Source organism: Pteropus alecto, unplaced genomic scaffold (genome assembly GCF_000325575.1).
Source record: "Pteropus alecto unplaced genomic scaffold, ASM32557v1 scaffold50, whole genome shotgun sequence".
Lineage (NCBI taxonomy): Eukaryota > Metazoa > Chordata > Mammalia > Chiroptera > Pteropodidae > Pteropus > Pteropus alecto.
Genome location: NW_006431918.1, coordinates 987,891 through 1,009,639, shown reverse-complemented (window position 1 = coordinate 1,009,639; position 21,749 = coordinate 987,891). Strand labels below are relative to the sequence as shown.

At 42.5% G+C, this 21,749-nt stretch overlaps 1 protein-coding gene across 1 annotated transcript in view; it reads left to right on the top strand.

The window, feature by feature from the left end:
• Positions 1-21,749, top strand: part of SETD7 (SET domain containing lysine methyltransferase 7) — a 46,993-nt gene that overhangs the window by 15,212 nt on the left and 10,032 nt on the right. The window contains 4 exon segments of the mRNA XM_015600677.2: positions 2,457-2,586; positions 11,826-12,027; positions 15,728-15,917; positions 21,546-21,627. Coding sequence (XP_015456163.1) covers positions 2,457-2,586; positions 11,826-12,027; positions 15,728-15,917; positions 21,546-21,627 — 604 coding nt within the window.

The following is a 21,749-nucleotide window of genomic DNA, read 5'->3' as shown; positions in this document are numbered from 1 at the left end:
TTGGCTGTTAAACAGTCAGAGTGGCAGCCTTGAACTGTTCACCGGTCCTGTTAATCGATCACATTGTCCTCCTTTTTGGAGAACACAGCAAACAGGCCAACAAGGGGTCCCGCGTTGGTCTGAGAGAGGTAGACTCGGACTTGCTCACAACAAAGAACCGAACACCTTTACGATGGCAGGGAAGAGCCACGCATCCACGCACCTCCTTCTGACGTCGCCGGAGACACGGCCATCGGCATCAGTCGGCAGCTCTTCTCTGTTCCTCCCTCTTCCGGGAGACTGAGAAGGGGATGGGCTCCCTCCCCGCACTGGCCTAATGAAAAAGGCGTTGAAACAAGTATCCTTCACGGAGCAAGAGTGATATTTTTGCTTTCCTCTCACTTGGAGTCAGCACTGTCCCTCGAGTGCTTTTAGTGTGTTATATGGAACTTTCGATTTTCTCGAACATCTGAATGTCATTGCTGAGGGTGCACCTGCAGTGTCTTATTCAGAAATAGGACAGGACCGCAGTGACCAGGGGAAGGTGGATGTGAATTTACACCGGGGTTTTCCCCGCTTCGTGTTCATGGTTATCATCATATTTCCTTTGATCTAAAGCAGAATAACACATTTCATCAAACATTAACTTTTTAAAGTCTGAAATATGTGAACTGTTTTCTACGGGGAAAGCATTTTCAATGAATTAGTAAATACTTCAATATGAGGCTAAAATGATTATTCTGATATTTATACCTAAATCAAAAATGAAATGCTAAATTCATAGGCATGTTAATGGATACATTTAATTTGTTCCCGACAACATTTCATAAAAGAAAGCTTTTAGCTTTATACCGAGTGATTTTTTTATGAAAAGAAAAAAGTAAATTTAATTTCTTTCAATGAGAGAAATGTCATCAGTAGATACTTAGAAAATAATTGTCCAAATTATTTCATATGACTCAAATGTCATTGAATTATGTCACATACAGTTTATTTTCAAGAGAGAAGAAAGCAATCATGGCCTGTTTCCCTCTTGACCATTAATTTTCTGGCCCTCGGTAGAAAAAAATTACGTTAAGAGGAAAAGAACTATGCCAGTTGTGATTTATTTAAGTAGCCATGTTTTATTGTAATATATTCTAGGTAACTCATTCTACACAGTCAGGTGTAGCAATAAAACAGTGTATCTGTTGTTATTTTATGCTTATGTAATAATACAATAAAAAATAAAGAGCTTCTCTGTCCTCTCGAAGAGTATTTACTTACCATCTCTCCCAAGGAATGATATTCTTTTATCCCTTCAGAAGAAATCATTTTAGGAGACTAAAGAGTTCATGGTGGTGATACAATTTGTGTTTTCTTTTATGTCTGCGAGCCATCTGGAAGCCACATTTAAGTGTTTAATGTCATTGCATTGCCCATGGTGTTTTCATCCATGACCCAGGTCCTTAACCCAGGAAAAAGCCAGCAGATTAACTACTGCCTTCAGTCTCACCCAGCTCTGCAAAATCAGCTCGCAAGAATGTCTGGGGAGACACCACTGAGGTGACTGCTGAGTTTTGTGAACTATGTAAATAATGATAAAAAACCTAAACACTGACTGTAAACATAAATGTTGTAATACACTAGTCTAGGGACCCAGGCAGAAACAGCAACTTAAAAATCACAGTGTAATAACTGCTGCTTGATGCTTCAGAAGCATTGTTTAAATGGCCATGTGGACGCTTCTAGCTACACTTGAAGCACAAACCCTCGTGGTCGAGGGTACATGACAGTGGTCAAGGGTATATGACAAGGTTATTACTGAATGTTCAAAGCTGGAAGATTTTGTAAAATAAAGCAGTAAGTTCAGAGTTAAGCTTAAATTCAAGGTTAGAAGGACTCCGAGTTCATGTGTTAGCACAATGAGGTGTTTAAATATTAGGGCAGTTTTAGAGATGTGGCTATGCCCCTTGTTTGAATCTAACAAATAGCAGTGGAGATTTCAGAAGTCACCTGGCTAGCTGTCTTCCACGCCGCACTATATAATGATATGTAAAATTATTTGTATATTTATTCTAGAATTGGATGACTTTTTGCAAAGACAGTATATCTGAACAATAGACTATAAAATGGTGCTATCTCAACTACATTTCTGTTAAGCATGAGTTTGGGGGCCTTAATTCCAAATGTAAGAAGTACCACGTGGGGAAGTACTTGGTAAATTCAAACAGGCACTGCAGATGTTATTACTGATAAGAACTCTCAGTCCCCAGTAAAACGCAAGCTTATTTTTGGTTCAGATTCTGAAATGTGTCTGAGTCTCTCTGTTGTGGACCCGTCCGTCCATTCATAAAGTGTACAGAACAGTTGGGGCGACACACTGCCCATGCGGGGAGCTGGAAAGCTGTTGCTGGGCAGGGAAGGGGACCCCTGTGGCTGCTCAGGGGGTGAGCGTTGAAGATGTTAAGGTTTGCCTTGTGGTTCCCTTTCTCCAGGGCACCTGGATGACGACGGATTGCCACACGGGTTCTGCTCAGTCACCTACTCGTCCACGGACAGGTTTGAGGGGAACTTTGTTCACGGAGAAAAGAACGGACGGGGGAAGTTCTTCTTCTTTGACGGCAGGTAGCACTCACAGTTTTGTTTTGTTTTTGTTTTGTTTTGTTTTGTTTTGTTGGGGAGGGGGAGGTACCAAATTCCTTTATTTGAAGGAATGATATAAATGAAAGAATTTTAGTGGATGTTTTGGTACAACTTATAGAAAACGTAAAAGTAACTCCGACATGCACGCATTCTTACCTATGGGGACCAGAAAAGTCATCCCCATGGTTACGAGGAAGCCAGCCTAAGGCTTAGCTCGGTTGTCACTGCCTCCGAGGGCGTGCTTGTCAAAGAGATGCTCTGCCGGGCCAGGTTCATGGCCCCCATCTGGCACAATTTGGTTGGGTGGTCACCCACTTCTTTGATGGATCTCACCTGCTCATTCAGATAATGGGTCTCCATGAAATCACACCGTCGGGTCGTCTGTGTCAGAGGCTGGTTTGTGCAGTTCCGGTTGTGACCAACTCACGCTTTTTTCCAAGTGTACCGCACCCTCCATCGCCATCCGCCCAGTCAGTCCTCACGGGCTGGTTTCTTGCTCCTGGAGGGAAGATCAGCCACCTTGCCGGTTCTGCGGCTTCATCAGTTTCCCAGCGCGTTCCCTCTCCTCATGAGATCGGTCAGGAGAACGTTTAGCCAAGTTCTGCGAAGCCACATCGTCACGGTCCGGGTAGACACAGGAGGTGAACGGCCGCGGCCTCACGGTGTTGTCAGTGCTTGTCTTGAGACAGCTGAACTTCTTGTGCGATGCCTTACGGCTGATGTCGGCCCTAGTGGCTTCTGTGTTCTACCTCTGGTTAAAATATTTTCCCCAGCAGTGTTCTTGTTACTTTGCTTTCCCCTCCTGTATGAGGCTGCTGTGGGGCAGAAGCTCCTTCACCTCCTTAACCGCGATCCCTGGAATGATGTAAGACTTTTCTCTCTGCGTGGGCTCAGCTTTCCGATGACTTTGAAACCCTGTCACCTTCAGAAATGAAGCGTGGCCATGAGGCATTGTCAAGCATTTAGAGGAATCAGAGTCACGGAAGGGCCAGCTCTTCCAGACCACTTGGTTGGGTAATACAGATATGGGTTTAGCTCAAGCTCCTTGCCTTGGTAATAGTCTGAAACGTCCTAAACTTTGGAATTCCTTTGGGAAAAGAAATGTCTAAGCTGGCAGTTGAAGGGTGGCAATGAGGGACTGGCTCATGACCCAGAATCCCTTTTCTATAGAAGGAGTAGGTCGTTTTAAAAAATATGAACAGTTTCTCAGGCTGTCAAATCATCAATATCAGGAGGGGTGAGGAAAGGAATCAACCCATCATAGAGCTTTTGTAAAATTTCCTTTTAATTATTCATTCTAACTTTCTCTTTCCCATTGCCCCCAACCCCACACCCTACTTTTTTTTATAGCAGAGCTTTGCTTATAAACTGTACATTTTGAATGATCGGATATTCCAACCCCCTTTTTTTTGCCCTGCTTTGAATGCCTGCTGGATACCTGAATTCCACAGAGGACTCCTTCGAGATCTGATACCAGCGCTTCCTTCTCGCACGGTCCCTTTACCTGTCCAGGGGGAATCTTTTCCTGTTCCCATAGCCACGAATGTATTGCTCTCTTCTGGAAAGTGGCCATTTTTACCTCGTGCTGCAATTATTCTTTTATTCATCCAACAAATATCGTTTATGTAAATGTGTCATTTCCCTTACAGAACAGAGGGTTCCGCAAGGGTAGAGCCTTGTCTGTCTCCTCTCCTGTGCTTCACAGCACTTTCCCTTCATTTGACATTTTAAAAAAATTCGTGATGAATGAGTGTGGGAGCTGAGAGTAGGATTCACCCAGAACACACACAGACACACACACACACACACACGCGCACGCGCGCGCGCCATGCTTTAAGTCTAGCAGTTTGACGATCAGAGCAAGTCGTTGACTGACTCCAGGAAAACAGTCCAGCAGGTTTGGGTGAATTCACTGCTGGTTCCTTGCTTGCTTCACACCCTGAAACACAGTGTTGATGGGCTGGACGGAGCTTCTGAACCACGTGCCAAGAATGAGGCAGGTACGCGTGAGGGCCTGACACGTCCGAAAACCTCCCTTCCTCTGTCAAGCTAATCACTTCTGGCTCCAAACAGCTTCATCCAGTCACCCCAGTGTGTCACACGGTTGCAGTAATTTGCATGTGTGTCAAGACATGAAAAAGCGGAAGCACTAGGCCAGGCCGAAACATGAAGCCAATAACTACCTGTGGGAAAGAAATTTGTTGATTGTTTTTTCTTTTTGAGGTACCAGTTCACTCGTTTTCATAGCAACCACTCAAAACCCTGCAGAGACTTATGTCAAATAGTGGCGTCCAAGCGCGGTGGCGTCAGTGAGGCCCCGCGAGGTCGCCTTTGTTAGCTTTCTTCGGGTAGCTGAGGACTGATGCCTCCAGGGAAGAGAGTCGGTATCGTTGCTTCTGTGACACGAGATGAAGTGGGGTGGGCGCAGGTTCCCGTCACCTTCCTTCTGAAGCCCAGTACTGATCAAGTTATGAGGCATCTCTTAAAAGGAGTCTCTGCAAAAATTAGCGAGAATCTGATGACTGGAAAAAAGGTCGTGCTTTTGATTCGGTCTTTCTAAGGGGGATGCAGGATTCGGTCCGGGAGAAGCCATTTTTCTCTACATGAAGCAGCGCCCTAATTTACATTTGTCTATTATTTTTTCTACCTATCGCCATTCCCAATTTTTCGGGTCCGATGTGTTAGGTGAAATAAAGTGAGGACCCTACACCTTTCCTGCCAGTCGAGAGGCTTTGGTTTAAAAAAAAAAAAAAAAAAAAATCCCCCCAAAAGGCTGAAATCAAGATTTTGAAATAAAAAGTGAGGAAACAAAAAGTTTCTGAGAGTTGTAAAAAGTTGTTCAAACCTGTCGTGCTGGCTTACATTCCTCTCAAAGGCTTTGTTTGCAATTGTGGGACCCTGTGTTTGCAAAATCACAAAGTCTAGAGACAGAAGATACAGATGGGATACGTTCTAATCTTATATAAAACCTGAACCCACACGGGTGATTTTTTTTAAACCGCTTTCTTGAGGTATGGTTCACATCCAAAAAGCTGTACACATTGAATGTATACAACTTGGTAAATCTGGAGTTAAATATATGTCTGTGAAACCGTCACCATGATCTATGCCATTAACTGGTATGTGATTTACGGGAAGGTTTCAAACAAGTATGAATTTATAGCAAGAAAATTCTAGAATCCATTTTTCCCTTAACAAAGATTATGATAAACTCGAATAAGGATTTTCAGTCTTCAGCTCACCAGGAAAATAGCCCTATTAATTTTTTTTAACCCAGTTTCTAGATAGAAGCGGAATCTTTTATTTTATTTTTAAATCGCATATGTGGCCAGGGGCTTGGTAGAATAAAAAATCTTCATGAGATACAGAAATGCAAAAAATGAACGTGCTCTCTTTTGTTTTGAACTTCACCCCCACGTCTCAGAGGTTACCTGACTGCTACACAGACCTGATACACAGAGTGTTGATGGACTAAACCGAGCTTCTGAACCAGGTGCCAAAACTGAGCTACGCGTTCGCTTCAAAATACCGACCCTCTCACCACTGTTGGCAAAGCATTTGAACATCTTAATTAAATATATTCAGGGCAAAATAACAAACAAGCTATGCATTCCTAAATCTCTAAACTAAGTTTAAATAGCTAAATTTTAAAAGGTAAATTTAATCGTTTACTTTTGTACTCCTGTCTCAATTTCGGAAGACAGTTTGCTGGTTTTGAGATCTTAATCAACAGTTAGTTTTTCCTTTATTATATGACAGAACATAAAACAGAAGAGCCGAGTTAGTCAGACACCTGAAGTCAGACCACTCGGCCTTTTCCGGCTAAGTTATCACATAAATGAGGGAAGAATGAATGCGAAAACTGACCCTTAATTTGAAAATTGTCTTTTCAAGCAGCTATTATTTTCCATGTTTCCCTCTTTTTAAAGGAAAGAAGAAAATTGTCCTAAGATTAGGTTATTGGGAGTTAACATCTGCTCTGGTCCTGAGTTAGGGGCATTTATGCAGCGAGGAGAAAGGGAGCATGGGCTTTGCTGACTGGGCTCTAGGGTGGATTCGCTGGAGGACTGTGGAGTGTCATGAAAATGTTTAGTATGCAAAATACTTTGATAGACACATCCTTGATCCTACATGTTTATGATAATATATTTTTCCCTTAACTGTTCTCATCTCATTTCAACCAAAATTTATGGATAGAAATACAATTTAGCAGGACTTCTCAAAATCTTAGAATGGTTCCAGAGAAGGGGTATTTCAATGCAGATTGCCTTTAGGCTGTGTCCTATTAGGGGACCGTGTGGTTTTTAGGTTGATTCTGAGATAGAGATGAGTTAATTCTTTCAGTTTTACTTGTTTGTCTAGTTGTCTCTCTCCTCGTGAGCCAGTGAGATTCCAAAGTATTATTTACTGCTCCATGACTTCACTCTCCTGTGCCTCTGGCATTTTCTCGTGTCGATTTGCTATGTGAATGTGTCTGGCTGAGCGGGCTCCTCATAGTTTATCATTGGCCAAATCACCCCAGCGAAGCTGCCCATCTGATGAGCCACTGAAGGCTGGTGTGTTCCAGGTGACAGGTCCGTGCAGGATTCTCGTGTTCGCTTTTCAGAAAGTGTTTGGTCGCAATTACAAAGAACTTAGAGTTTGAACGGACTTCTGAAGTCACGTATTCCAACCTCCCACGTGAGGCAAAATAAAGTCCCTTCTCTGTCCCTGACAGTCATCCAGCTTTTGTTGGAACCAGGCTCAATAAATATATTCCTCTGTATTCTAATGAACAGTTCTGACTAAGGCAAATATTTTCGTGACATACAAGAAGAAAGGAAGTGGAAAAGAAATGGATAACTTTAATCCTCCTCATTCGTTCGACACCGGAGAGGTTGTCTCCGTAACAATCTGTGAAGTCGGTTTTATAATCCCGCGCTACATACGAAGAGACGAAGGCACAGAGGTTAGGTAACTTCCCCAAATTGCCCTAGTTAGTAAAGGTTGGAGCTGAGATCCAAGCCAAGGTCAGTTCAAGGGCAGAGCCACCCTCTTCTCCATCTACTACCCTCCTCTCACCAGAAGCAAGGAAATGCCTCTGATTCTGATGGTCTTTCTTCCATACTTTAACTTTGCCTGAGGTCACTCATCAGCTATAATTGTGAGAAGTTCAAAGGAGTCCTGGGGTGAATTCAGTTACTTTCTTGTAGGAGCTTGAACACCTTGGTAGGAGTTTGGCAGTCGGATGGAAGTTTTTCCTGAGGGAACAACTCCCAGGGGCCCTGTTCTGGCGAGTCGGCTTCTTCCTCGTTTGTAAAGTGGAGATAATTATGCCTACTTCTCTGAGCGTTGGGAAGATTGGATGGGAAAATCTGCAAAGACCTTGTAGAGTGGAGGCCACCTAGTAGGCGCTCACAGGAAAGCCTGGGTTTTTTTTCTATTACTCTGTATCTGCATTTTTTCCGTTGTTGAGATATAATTGAGATACAACCTATGCGAGTTTAAGGCATACAGTGTGATGATTTGAAACACGTACCTATTGAGAAATTATTACCTCACATCATTACCCTTTGTGTGTGTGTGGTGATAACATTTAAGATCTACTCCCTTAACAAGTTTCAGGTATATGATAGAGTATTGTTACCTGTAGCCACCATGTGGCGCATTGGCTCCCCACGACTTACTCACCTTCCAGCTGGGAGTTTGTGCCCTTTGACCAATATCTCTCCATTTCCCCCGCTCCCCATCCCCTGGCAACCTCCTTTCTTCTATTTCTGTGAGTTAGGCTTTTTTAGATTCCACATGTAACTGAGGACATACAACATTTGTCTTTTTCTGTCCGAATTATTTTACTTAGCATAATGCCCCCAAGGTCCAGGACGAATTATCGTTATTATCTTTCATTATTATTGTTACTGTTATTCGTTGATAATGATGACTAGCAGAGTTTTCTTAGGGTTTGTTTTCAGAGAGCAAAACCCAATTTCACTAAGTGCTTCTCAAATATTTTAACTGTCATCTTGAGCCTTTCTAAGAATCAGAGCCTACAGACTCATAGGTTGTCTATTAAAGGGCAAAACACCTTATAGACAGACAGCGCCTATCACACAGAAGCATGGCAGTGTGCCTTTTGGCTGCTGATCACACCTTGGAAGACGTCGAAGCTTCTGGTTGGATAGCAGATGGTTTGGGTTCGTTGTTGATGTTCTTCTTCTTTACTTAGTTTTCAATATTTTAAGAGATAATATATATTGTCATATAAAATGATTCCTAAAAGAATGTTTCAATTCATGACTAGAAGTCATGATTTAATTTGGTTAGAGATGAGAATTTGAAGTAGAATTATGATTCATTTTAAATTTCCTTCTTAGTTCTTACATTGTTTTACTGCCTCAGACAGGAAGGGAACTCCTTAGGGGAAGGGAACGGAGTTTATGTCCTATGCGGTAGAAAGTTCAAAACCTTCTAGATTCCAAAACTGTGAAGGAGAAGCCGAAGCTGCCAATGTGTCCTAAGACCACTTTTGTGTGTTCAGATATTAAAGAGAATTTTAAAAATACGGTAATGCTTGAACAGAATACAGATGTGTCAGTCTAGGTAAAAGAGAGTGTGACCCATAAATGTTTTCTGAATGTGTTCTCAGGGATTTTAAAAGTTTGGTTACGTATGTTTTAAGGAGAGGAGCCAGGAAAATGTCGATGGAAGCTAAGATATGTGGCGGTGTGTTCGGGGCCCGTGAATAAGCTAACGTGAGCAGAGGATTCTAGAGCAGGAAGCAGCAAAGTTTTTCTGCAGAGGGTGAGGCAGTACATATTTTAGGCTTTTGGGCCCCATGCAGTCTCTGTTGCAACTCTTCAACTCTGCTGTTGTCATGTGAAAGCAGCCATAGAGGGTACAGGAAGGAATGCGTGTGGCTGTGTTCCAGGAAAACTCTATTTACAAAACAGGCAGCAGGCCCTGGCTCGCTGACCTCCGCTGGAGGAGGAAAAGTTGGAAAGAAAGGTAGCACCTTTCACACCAGACTGAGAAGCTTTTATTTTTTTTTCCCCATGAAAGAGTATTTCAAAGCCACATTTTTTTTTTTTTTTTTTATGGCTCTGGAGAACCAACCCTCTGTGATAACATGCCCCTTTTGTCATCAGATCCCATCCAAGCCACCATAAAAATTTGCCAAGACTTTCAGCACCCAGGCAAGTGCTGAAAATAATTCGGTTACGTTTCACTCTGCAGCGCCTTCAGAATCTGAATGTGGGTATCTTATATCTGTTGGGCTAAAAGGAAAGAGCAGTTGGTTCTTAGTATTATGATGCTAATGAGGACAGGCTCCATGGCAAAGGGGGGATGGGACAAGGTCCTGGACATGGCTGGGGGGAGGAATATATGCAAGTTTGTATTATTGCTTAATTCTCAAGAGCCACGCCTTGTAGATTTGATCATATCCTTGGGAAACATTGGCAGACCAATCCATCCGGGGATCATTCTACCCAACATGCAATTCAGTTTTGAATGCTGCTGAGAATCCAGTCAGTGCTGTCACCAGGTTTATTTATTAGCAAATAAATATCCGAGGCCATACTGAAGATGGTATTACAGATAAACAATGAAAAATATTTTGGTTTAACTATTTCCCATTCAATATATGGGACATATTTATACTAAAAATTTATTTGTTTTTTATCTGAAATTCAGACTTCACTGGGCACCCTGCATTTTTCTCTGGCAATCCTAAAACTGAAGGTAAATAGTGTTTTGGACTACTTATTGCATTATTATGTCAGTTGATTAGTTATCCTTCACCAAGGCTGCTTTTTTTTTTTAATTGTGGGAGTCTAATGACTGTCAAATCTCATTAATTCCAACCTCACTGATTTAGAATTTTGATTATTTTGGCAAGCGTTCTGCTCAAGTGCACTTTAAAATAAGCCTATTTGTCACTGATAGTACAAACAAAAGAGAAAGGGAACTATTTGTCTCCTCGGGAGACTACAAATAGTGTAATTACAATGTAATCAGAGGCTATCGTTATTTAGACTGTCCTTTTCATTTAATAATTACAGATCATTCTATCAGTTGTTAAAGCAACACAAGACTTTACCAGACAGAGTCAGGTGCCACCACCTCAGTCCCCACGGCCTCTCGAGTCCACCTGTCCCTGGTACAAAGCATTTGCCAGTCTCTCTTGTTTGATGGTGTTGCTTTTGGCGTTCTAGGACCTCCCACGATGCTTGCTCCTTAGAAGGCATCCTATAAATGTTTGCTAATTCAGTTATTGAATGAATGCTACCTGCACATGTTAAAATCGTCAATGTGTCTTCATTGCTAAACATCTTACATTTTAAATTTAAAAAATAACTTGGACTGGTCTCCCCCTCATTCCAAATTTCGGTCCATAAAGAGAGTTTTCAGTAAAGTTAGTTTCATCGTGGCCTTTGTGAGGCTAACTCTGAAAACATGTTATCGAAATTCTGAAAGTGTTTGGTGAGGGGAGAGAGAGATGCTTGTAAATTCACCACGAGCACCCCTCCAAGCGTTCCACGAGCACCCCTCCGAATGTTCTTCTGTGCTCGGGCTGTGGGTCTCAAACGTTGTCAGGCTGCTAATGATATTAGCAAAGTTTAGCCTGCATTCTTCCTTACTCGTCTCTATTTTCCATGATCACGTACACACACACACGCACGCATGCACGCACTCAAATAAATCACTGGATATCTTCCAAAGAGATGGAAGGGGATTTTTTTGACTGGTATCCAATTATGCCTGTCACTGACAAAGAAAGCATTATGATTTAAATCAAATATGTAGGCATTTACACATTGTAAACCACATTTGTATTTTTAGAGATCACTATGTACAAACCCACTGAAAGACCCCTGAGTCGACCAGCGGATCCCGGAGGGCAGCCATGCTTGCGTGGCTTATCTGTGGAAAGCGTGACTCCAGAATCTCTGTCATCGGGAGCGGTCGCTCCTCGTCTTGGAAACAAACTCAGATGAGCCTTGTTCTCAAGTTTCCACCTGCGGCTTCTTTCTTATCCATTTCTTCCTGCCGAGGAAAATAGGAACCAGGACGCTGGGAATGAAATCTCCCTCTCTTCCTAATCCCACCCACATTTCAGTATTTTTTTTTTTTCCTAGTAATCTCGGGGAATGCAGGAGGATGCCCTGAAGAGAGGTGATCCTTACCTCCGGAGGGTCCAGTCGTGGTCTGACAGCGCCCTTGTGTTCTCCCCTTTCTCACAGCACCCTGGAGGGGTACTACGCGGACGACGCGCTGCAGGGCCAGGGCGTCTACACGTACGAGGACGGGGGAGTGCTCCAGGGCACCTATGTGGACGGAGAGCTGAACGGTCCCGCCCAGGAGTACGACACGGACGGGAGGCTGATCTTCAAGGGACAGTATAAAGATAACATTCGGCATGGAGTGTGCTGGATATATTACCCAGTAAGCCTTGCAACTGCTCATTGTGCTGGAAAGTAGAATGTTTTGTGACAGTGCTTTGACTCGTCACCATAAAGAGTCAAATGCATTCTCTACATCAGAAAACGTGAAGCTGTGAAACTTGAGAGTCACAGTAGCTGAATTGAAGCCAACAGTTCATGAGCTCATTCCCCTCACTGTGGTTCGCTACTGACTGAGCTTGTGGTCCTGCGATCTACTATGAATTCCTTTTCGGTTGGTTTAGAAAGGAATGATTAATCATCCTTGAAACAAGTTGAGGCCAATTGGTTGTATTGTACCACTAATAAAGACAAAAAATATATTACTTTTAAAAATATTACTTTGCTATCCTATAGAAACAGATGGTGGAATATTTCATTGTCGCATTTAATTTTATTCTGTTTCTCATATATAAGAACTATTCCAGCCCTTCTCCATCTTTCTGGACTTACTACACGGTAGTTACTTAATAATCCTACTGAATAAGTTGCTTTATGCTTTACATTGCTTAAATCGAGGTGATTAAAATGAGCTTGCCTTTGAGTGTTTGATAACATGAAATTTACTAGAGCAAAAAGATGTGGCAAAAGCCTTGGTTGGGAACCGATGCTCTAAATTTTTGTTTGCGTTTCAAATATCCCATCTGTTGTTAGTGAGTTTCCAGAAAATGTTTTAGAAAATAGACCTTAGAAAATATTTTATCTAACATTTTATTTTGTCCAGAGCTTCAGTCAAAATACATTTTGTCTTTCTCTGAACCCTATCTTCTTGCGATGAAGAAGTAGTAATAAAAACAAAGTATCTGTTACACGTATAACAAGAAAAGCAGGCCCAGCCAGATTTACTTACATATTGTTGTTCTTAAAAAATAAGTTCTACTCTAGGGATAGGGCATAAGAAAAGAACCCTGTAAAACATTTTTAAAATAATGACTGAAGGAAACACACATGCCGTCGGCAGGATCTGCAGTAGGTCAGAAGTCCTTTCAGTTACTGCCCAGACGTGGTGGTGGAGACACTGGTTTAGGAAGAGCGAAGCTTTCCTTGCGTCATGGGTACGCAGGGTGAGCGTCTTGCTGTGGATATAACAGTGATTCCTGAAGTCAGCGAAGGGGGACTGTGTGTCAGGAGGGTGTACATAGGAAAGAGGTAAAACATGGATTAGCAGATTCTCCCACTACCTGTCATTGTATTTGTGACTGTGATCAATTAAGTCCCTAGAGGAGATCAAAGGTGCACTAAGTGAATGGGTCCACCTTACTCGGTGTGGTTGCATTTTGAAACCTAACTGCGCAGCTACATTTTAGCCTTTGGCCTTCGTCATTATCCGAAGAAGACTTGTCTGCCCTGGGAAGGAAGCACTGGAGAGTTACAAGCTTTCAGATGAGCTTGTTGGATGATACTTACTTTATCTCTGGTGTCCCTTGGCAGGGGAGGGGCTCATCCCATCCCTCTGCTTTCTGGATTCAGAATCGACTACGACATGGGAGTAGGTGTCAGGGATCACGGTGTCGGTTTTAGTATGGCGGTGTCGGATCGGAGATGTGGTGTGAACTTCTCCCTTCTCCTCTGGACACACGGGCCAGCTGCAGACAGAGCAGCTAGAAAGCTGCAGGTTTCCCCTGGGGACGTAGAGCCTGCCCGAGGGAGGACAGGAGTGGAGAGGGGGACAGGTGTGCAGGGGGACAGGTGCGCCTGAGGCCACTGCCAGTTCCCAGGCCCCCAGAGACGGTGAGCAAAAATTCAGCAAACGTGCAGGACACACGGGAGCAGCAGCCTTTGTCCTGTTAACCGCAACCCAGTGGCAAGATGGGTGTCAGTGTGTGTCAGACCCCGCCTTCTCACTAACCAAATGAACAAGACCTCCTCGCAAGAGAAGGAGCCACTGGGCAGAGGAGGGAAAGCGGCAGCTTCTTCCCCAACCCTCCATGGACACCTCAGATGAGGACGTTTTTGTGACAGGGGGGTCAAAGCAGGAACGAAGAGAGAAGAACTTATGATTCCCTCTGCAGGATTTGTAAGCTCACTCTAAAGACACTTTCTTTCAAATTTTTCCTTTAGAGCAGTGATATAAAGTTTTTAATTAAAAAATTCATAACCCCTCTTGGAAATAAAAGAAGACTCTCTGCTTTATCATTCTAGACAAATAAATTCATTTGCCCCCCAAAACCAGAAGTTTAAAGTACTTAAGGGGAAAAAAATGTAAGACGCTAGAAAGACAATAAATAGCAATGTCCATGGCTTATATTAGTTTCGGCAGGAAGAAGCACAAACACTCTAAAACCCTTTAGCTCAATCGTCACTGAAAGCCTGAAGGAAGATCTTGCAGAAAGTTTCATCCCCGTCTACGCTGGGTTATTAAGAATTAACTCGGGGAGGAGAAAGCAATAATAGATCCCTAATGCACTTTCTAGCCATGAGAAAGGCTCCCAAGTATTTTTCTTTCTATGAAGTCCTGTGATTCGTTTTTTAGTTTATAAACTTTTTTTTCTTCAAAGAGCAGTTAGACTTCCAGGAACTTCGTAGAAATCAGGTACCCGATGTTATTTATTCCTGCCGGCTCTCAGTAAGCAGCATTTGGGATCGCGAAGAAGTCATCCTGCATCACTGACTTCGAGGAGCTGCCCCCACAACCTTTGAGTTGGGGACATAACCAAGCCATTAGAAGATGTTCTGGTGTCACTATCGTTATATCAAATCCACGAAGGTCTTAGAATTTCACTTGTACCATAAGGACATCTTGGGTGGGGGCAGGGGGAGAAATATTTCTTGCAGTCTAGATTATATTATTTTTTGACGATTTATGAGATTTTTTTTTTTTTTTTGGTACTCCAGTTCACTTCAAAAAGCATTTATGGATCCCCTTCTGTGTCTCTGGCACTTACCAGGATCCAGAATTCTATGACAGCCTCTGCCCTAAAGCATTTACTGACCCTTAGGGACAAAATAAATGACAGATTTAAACAGGAAGCACAGCTGGCTCCTCTCCTGGAAGGAGACAGGCGGGAGCAGTAAATAAAGAAAAGTGGGGAGAAAGAAGCGATGGGGAAGGGAGTAGAAATGCGTTGATCTTTGTTCACTTTTTCTTCTAACGCTAAAAAAAGTGATGGCATAGGATTCTCAGATAGGCTGTTTCCAGAAACTTTGTTTATCTCTTAGAGAAAATGCAGGCAACTCTCTTTACTCATGTACGCTAAATTAATTCTTAAGTACGTTTGAATTAAAGATTTTCCTAACAGACCAGAAACCCAAAATTCGGCATTAAGAAGTAAAACTGTATGACTAGTGGGTAAGACTGTCTTGCCACAGATCCTCGTCACATTCGATATTGGCTGAAAGTAACACAATTACATTTCCTGTAAATGTTTGTAACTAATATTACAAATATGACATATTTCGTAGGTGACAAACCAAGGTAGAGTATCAGTAACTTATCCAGGATTATAAAGTGCAGCTGAGTCTCTGGCTCTAAATCAGGCTTCTGCGCCCCATGCTTGTACCTACCAGCCGTTTATTTGCACGAGGCTGGATGGGGAGATATATGTCATGTTTTTCTCACTCGTGTGAAAACCTCTGAGTTCCTAAACTGTTACAATCCATATTAGTGCTGTTAATGGGAGTGCACGAGAGAAATTTCTTGAAGCTCATATCGTAGAGATAAATACTATATATAATATTTTCTGGTTCTTGGTTTCTCCCACCAGGATGGAGGCAGGCTTGTAGGGGAAGTAAATGAGGATGGGGAGATGACTGGAGAGAAGATAGCCTACGTCTACCCAGACGAGAGGACCGCTCTTTATGGAAAATTCATCGATGGAGAAATGATCGAAGGAAAACTGGCTTCCCTTATGTCCACTGAGGAAGGAAGACCTCACTTTGAACTGATGCCTGGAAGTAAGTTGAATCTGCTTCGGATGGGCTGCTCTAATTCCAGAACAGGTTGTTAGGGCTTGTTTGAGAGAAGTTCATTTCTTTGTCTAGTTCACTTTAGTGGTGTGTTAATCAACTTGGCTGCATAAAAGACACCTCAATACCTCAGTGGTTTTCAACAGCAAATGCAGTTCTGTTTACCAGCTCATCTGGACTGGGCTTGGCTGGCTCAGGTTGAACTTGAGGCTTCTAATCAGGTTTCAGCCTGCTCTGTAATTATGAATTCTGGGGCCCAGTCTAAAGGGACAGTGGCAACCTGAGTCAAGATCTTAGGTGGGTCCCAGGAGGCCAGAGCACGAGCAGACACCTATGAATCCTCTTACAGCCTCAAGTTGTAACTAACACAATGTCACTTTCACCCACTTTTCATTGGTCAAAGCAAGTCATATGACCAAGCCAAACATCAATGGGACAGTGAAATATATACCATGCACTTTCACAGCAGATGCTGAAAATCACATGACAAAGGAATAGCTGTACACTTCAAATACTGGGAAGGAGCGAAGAAATGACATCAGTAATGCAGTCGATTTCAAACATGATAATTTCAGAAAAAATTGAACTGCGGTTTAATGATATTAAAGAATCAAATTAGGTAGGTCTCCAAGTTGGTACAAATTTATAAAGCTGAGTCAGCCTGAGCTTTGAGTGGAAAAAGTAAGTGCATGCTGGCGTCCCCACCCTCTTCAGAGCCCAGCATCTGCTTGGAGTATACATCTGATGTCTGAGTGAGCCCACCAGAATCCATGTTAGGAAAAGAATCCTATTTCCTTTTAGAAGTACAGTGTGGTACACAAAACATTTTTTTCTGATTATAAAATTATTTATTGTCAAAAACCTGGAAAATATACAAGGAAAAAAATTAAGATTTTTTTTGTGTGTGTGTGTTAGTATTTTGAGTGGTACAGCATCAGAAAGCTGTTTGAATTGGTCTGGTTCCCTGAAAACAATTGATGCATGTATTTCCAATCCAACTCGAGTTACACAGAGAAGAAAGAAGGAAAGATAATAAATGTAGGTGTTAATGGGTCTAAATCATCTTTAGCTATTTGTGATCTGAAGGGGATTCTCCAAACGAGGTCGTCCAAAAGTAGAAAATCTAGCACTTTACATTTAGGTCCAACTTGGGTTGTTTTAAATGTCTCATTTTTTGTTTGGTTGTGTTTTTAAGTTAGAATCTGAGGCCATCTAAATGCAATGTGGAGTTCTGGGTTGGCTCTTGGAACAGAAAAGAGACATTAGTGGAAACACTGGTGAAATCTGAATAAAGCCTAGAGTTTAGCAATGTAGTTATCCTGGTTTCTTCATTTTGACAAACCATGTAAGATGAGAAGTTAACATTAGGAGCTCCAGCTACGAGTATTGGGAATTCTCTGTACTATCTTTGCCACTTTTCTGTAAACTTTAAATCGTTCCAAAATCGAAAGCGAAATAGTAATCTTTGAACTTCAGACTCTAATATCTATGCTCTCCACATATGTCCTGAACAGAGACAGTGTTTTAATGTGTAGAAATGAAGAGACTGGGAGGCCAGGGGAGGATCCCAACTGGTGATGCGAATTTTAAAACTTCAGAAGTGGCAGCATTGTTAGTGGCAAGACCCTTGAACTGAAGTCGCCTCATTTGTGAAGACGGTAGAGGGGATCGAATGTATGGTGACAAAAGGAGACTAGACTTTGGGTGGTGAGCAAATGATGGAGTATACAGATGATGTATTATAAAGTCGCACACCCGAAACTTATGTAAGATTATTAACCAATGTCACCACAATGAATTTAATTAAAATTTTTAAAAAGAATAAGTAATGACGATGGGAAAAAATACATCATCTAGGCTGAGTCTTAGCTCCAGCATTTACTGCATTATATTCTTGGGCAAGTTATTTTTATTTATTCTTTTAGAACCTATTCCTTCATTCTAAAATACAGGCCTTGGCACCCCCCACGAAAGACCATAACGAAAGTTCTTGTTGTTATTACATTCTTCTTGGTATTAGTAAGAAACAGATTTTGGGAAGTAAGAGTGATCATTCTCAGGGGAATGATGGTTTTTCTTAGAACTCCTGGTTGCAAATAGCGAACACCCTCTTCAAGCTAACTTAAGGCGAAAAGGCGGGGAGGAGGTGTCGGGAGGGCAGTTATTGGCAAGATTCTGGCAGGCTCAGCTGTTTTTAGGAAGGCTGAACAATTTGGGTCTCAGAAGGGTCAGGAACCATGGCCGCTTTGGGGACTCGAAACATCTTGAGTGTGCCGCCACCTCCGTTTCTCTCCCCCACTCCCTCCTTTCGTTACATTTACTAAACCGCTGACTAAGCCCATAGATCGGGTTCTATGGGGTCATGTGGCCGTCTGGCCCAACGGTTTGGGGAGGAGGTAAACAGAATGCAAATATCTGACTTGAAACACTTCAGCTGTCACCTCCCTGACCTCTCCCCCCAGCCTACCCTTTCTCCTTATGCTTCTGTAACCACAGACCGCTTCTAAATCTCTACGTTCTCCGTGATGATTTTCTGTATCATGGCCCTGGCTGGAATTTCTTCTCTCTCCATCTCCTCGCCTCTCTACATGGAATTCCTGTCCCTGGCTAAGTCCTATTCCAGCTTTAAGGCTTGGCTCACCTCTTAGAATTAGTGTTGTCAAGTGAACGAATGAATTCTAGTTCAAGGTCCTAGTGTCACCCATAGAGGAAATGCCTTCTATTTGCCTGGAGCGTCAGGAGTAGCGGAAGGGACGGCAAGCTTTGGAAAAGGTGGTGTCGACTCCTTGAAAGCGGGAAGAGATGTTACTCCTCGTCGTGTCTGCACAGCCCCCAGCACAGTGCTTTACCTGTGCTCGATACTTAGTGCGTTCGAGATGAAAGTGTTAATCTATGGAAAGGAGATGGGCATTCATGGGAGAATTTCTGCACAATTCAACAGGTATTCCACAGAAAAGTTTGGTTAAAAGTGTGGGTTTTTGCTTTATCTCCTCAGTTAAGGCAAGCAAAAGAAAAAATAAACAAACGGGACTATATCAAATAAAAATTGGGGGCACAGTAAAGGAAACCATCAACAAAACAGAAAGACAGCCTACTGAATGGGAGAAGATGTTTGCCAGTGATACATCTGATAAGGGGTTAATATCTAAAATATATAAAGAATTCATACAAAAAAAAACCCAAACAATCCAATTAAAAAATGGGCGGAGGACCTGAATCAACATTTTTCCAAAGATGACATAGAGATGGGCAATAGACTTATGAAAAGATGCTCAAGGTCACTAATCATCAGAGAAATGCACAATGAAATATCATCTCATACCGTCAAGGTCACTAATCATCAGAGAAATGCAGATTAAAGCTACAATGAAATACCATCTCATACCTGTAGAAATGGCTGCCATCAATAAATCAGCAAACAAAGGGTGTTGGTGAGAATGTGGAACCCTCATCACTGTTGGTGGGACTGCAAAGTGGTGCAGCCACTATGGAAAACAGTCTGGAGGCTCCTCAAAAAATTTTAAATACAGCTACCTTATGACCCAGCAATCCCACTTCTTGATATCTATCCAAAAAAAAAAAAAATCCAAAACGCTAATTTGAAAAGATATATGTACCTCGTGTTCATTGCAGCATTATTTACAATAGCCAAGATATGGAAGCAACCTATGTGACCATCGATATACGATTGGATATAGAAGATGTGGTGCATATACACAATGGAATATTACTCGGCCACGAAAAGAAATGAAATCTCACCATTTGTGACAGCATGGATGGACCTAGAGAGAGCATTATGCTAAGTGAAATAAGTCAGACAGAGAAAGAAAAGTACGCGTGGTCTCATATGTGAAATCTAAGGAACAAAATAAAGACAGAACAGAAACAGACTCATAGAAACAGAGAACAAACTGACGGTTGCCAGATGGGAGGGGCATCGTGGGGCTGTGCAGAAAAGGTGGAGGGATTAAGAAGTACAAACGGGTAGTTACAGAACAGTCACAGGGATGTGAAATACAGCATAGGGAATACAGTCGATAACATTGTAATAACGATGTATAGTGCCAGGTGGGATCGTTTTGTAAGTTATGTAAATGTCTAACCACTATATGGTACACCTGAAACTAATATAAAATAATATTGAATGTCAACTCTCATTGAAAAATAAATAAATGAATGAATGAATGAATGAATGAATGAATAAAAGCCAATCCCATTAAAAAAAAAAAGTGTGGCTTTTTTCCCTCCTTTGAGCGAACCTCCTTTAATGGGGCGTGTGCTGGTCCGTTCCCAGTGCTCTCGCATGCACGCCACAGCCTTTCCCTGCCCTCCTGCTGCTGCGGGGCAGTCTGCCCCTTGCAGACTCCTGCGCCTCTGGCTTCTGTCTGGGTTTGGCCACAGAGAGGCACTGGCCAGGGACACGAGAGGGAAGGGAGAAGCCCTCTCGCGTCCAGCAGCATCTCCAGCAGTGGCCTGCGTCCTGATTCCACGTCCCACCAGGAGGGTCCCCATGGTTCCAGCTTCCCCAGGCTACCCTGGCTGAAGAGCTCCAGGAACCCCGGCTCCGCCTCTGTCCCTCTGGCTTTGGGGTGTGTCTTCCTGCTCTTGCCAGTATCTGGACTCCTCGCTGCCCCATCTGCCTTCTCAGCTCTTCCATCTTCTGTGTCACCAATTCCCTGAATTTAATTCTCTCTTTCCGAATTACTCAGACGATCTGTTTCCTGGTTAGACACTGACTGACAAATATATATATGTATATATATGTATGTATACATCTACATACATATATATATGGATATATATAAAGAGAGAGAGAGAGAGAACCTGGTACCCGCTGGGAACCGCTGAGGAACTGCTTAATGGCATTATTCGTGAGGCCCTCGTGCCTACAGTAATCGACTTTGCAGGAGCGAGCCCTCCCATTCTGAAGTGCATTTCCTCTTAGCCTTCGGAGCCGCTGTCTTTCCACTGTGCCCTCGGAGGACCCTCCTAGGCCAGCCCTTTGCAGGGAACCAATGTTATCCTAGGACGGTTGTTGATTCTAGGACTCTATTTCTGGAATGAATTACTAATTGGCTTTTGAATCACTTTAATAGAAATAGGATGACTTTGTAAATGCTTGATCAAAAGCAGTTCTGTTCTTCATCCTGGTGAGGCTGAATGTTTGTTTTGGGAGGAAGAGAACAATCGCTGAGCTGGGTGGTTGGATTCTACAGACTGGGTCTCATGTGACGAAAACCACAGGAAAAATTTTAAAACCGCTATCCAATCTGATCTGACCGGAGAGATCTCAAAATTTCATGACAAAGCATTTTCTTGATTAAAAATTTTAATTACACAAGCACCTTTTAAACCATTTGAATAAAGAAAATTCAAAAGAAAAATTAGAATTTTAAGGGATACTTCTGACAGCTGTTTGTTAAGACCTGAACCTAAAACTCTCAAGGGCAAATCTAAAAACTGTCCTCTTATTTTGAAGAATTTTATTCTAACTTGGTATAACTTGAATAATATGTTTCATTATTTAACTCTTCCCGGTCCCATGGATGGAGAGATATGTTTTAAATGCTTTTTCCTAACTCTGTACGTGGACTGAGAGTTTCGTTTGCTTTTCAGGTTCAGTGTACCACTTTGACAAGTCGACTTCATCCTGCATTTCTACCCACGCTCTTCTTCCAGATCCATACGAATCAGAGAGGTAATTTTCTCCTTGTGGTTTTAATAGCACTGTTTGTGTGAGGGTAAATAACCCTGGCGGTGGGAACTCATGGTCCTCTGTGGCTCTCTGCTCAGGCTGAGTTCCTGACCAGAAAAAAATAT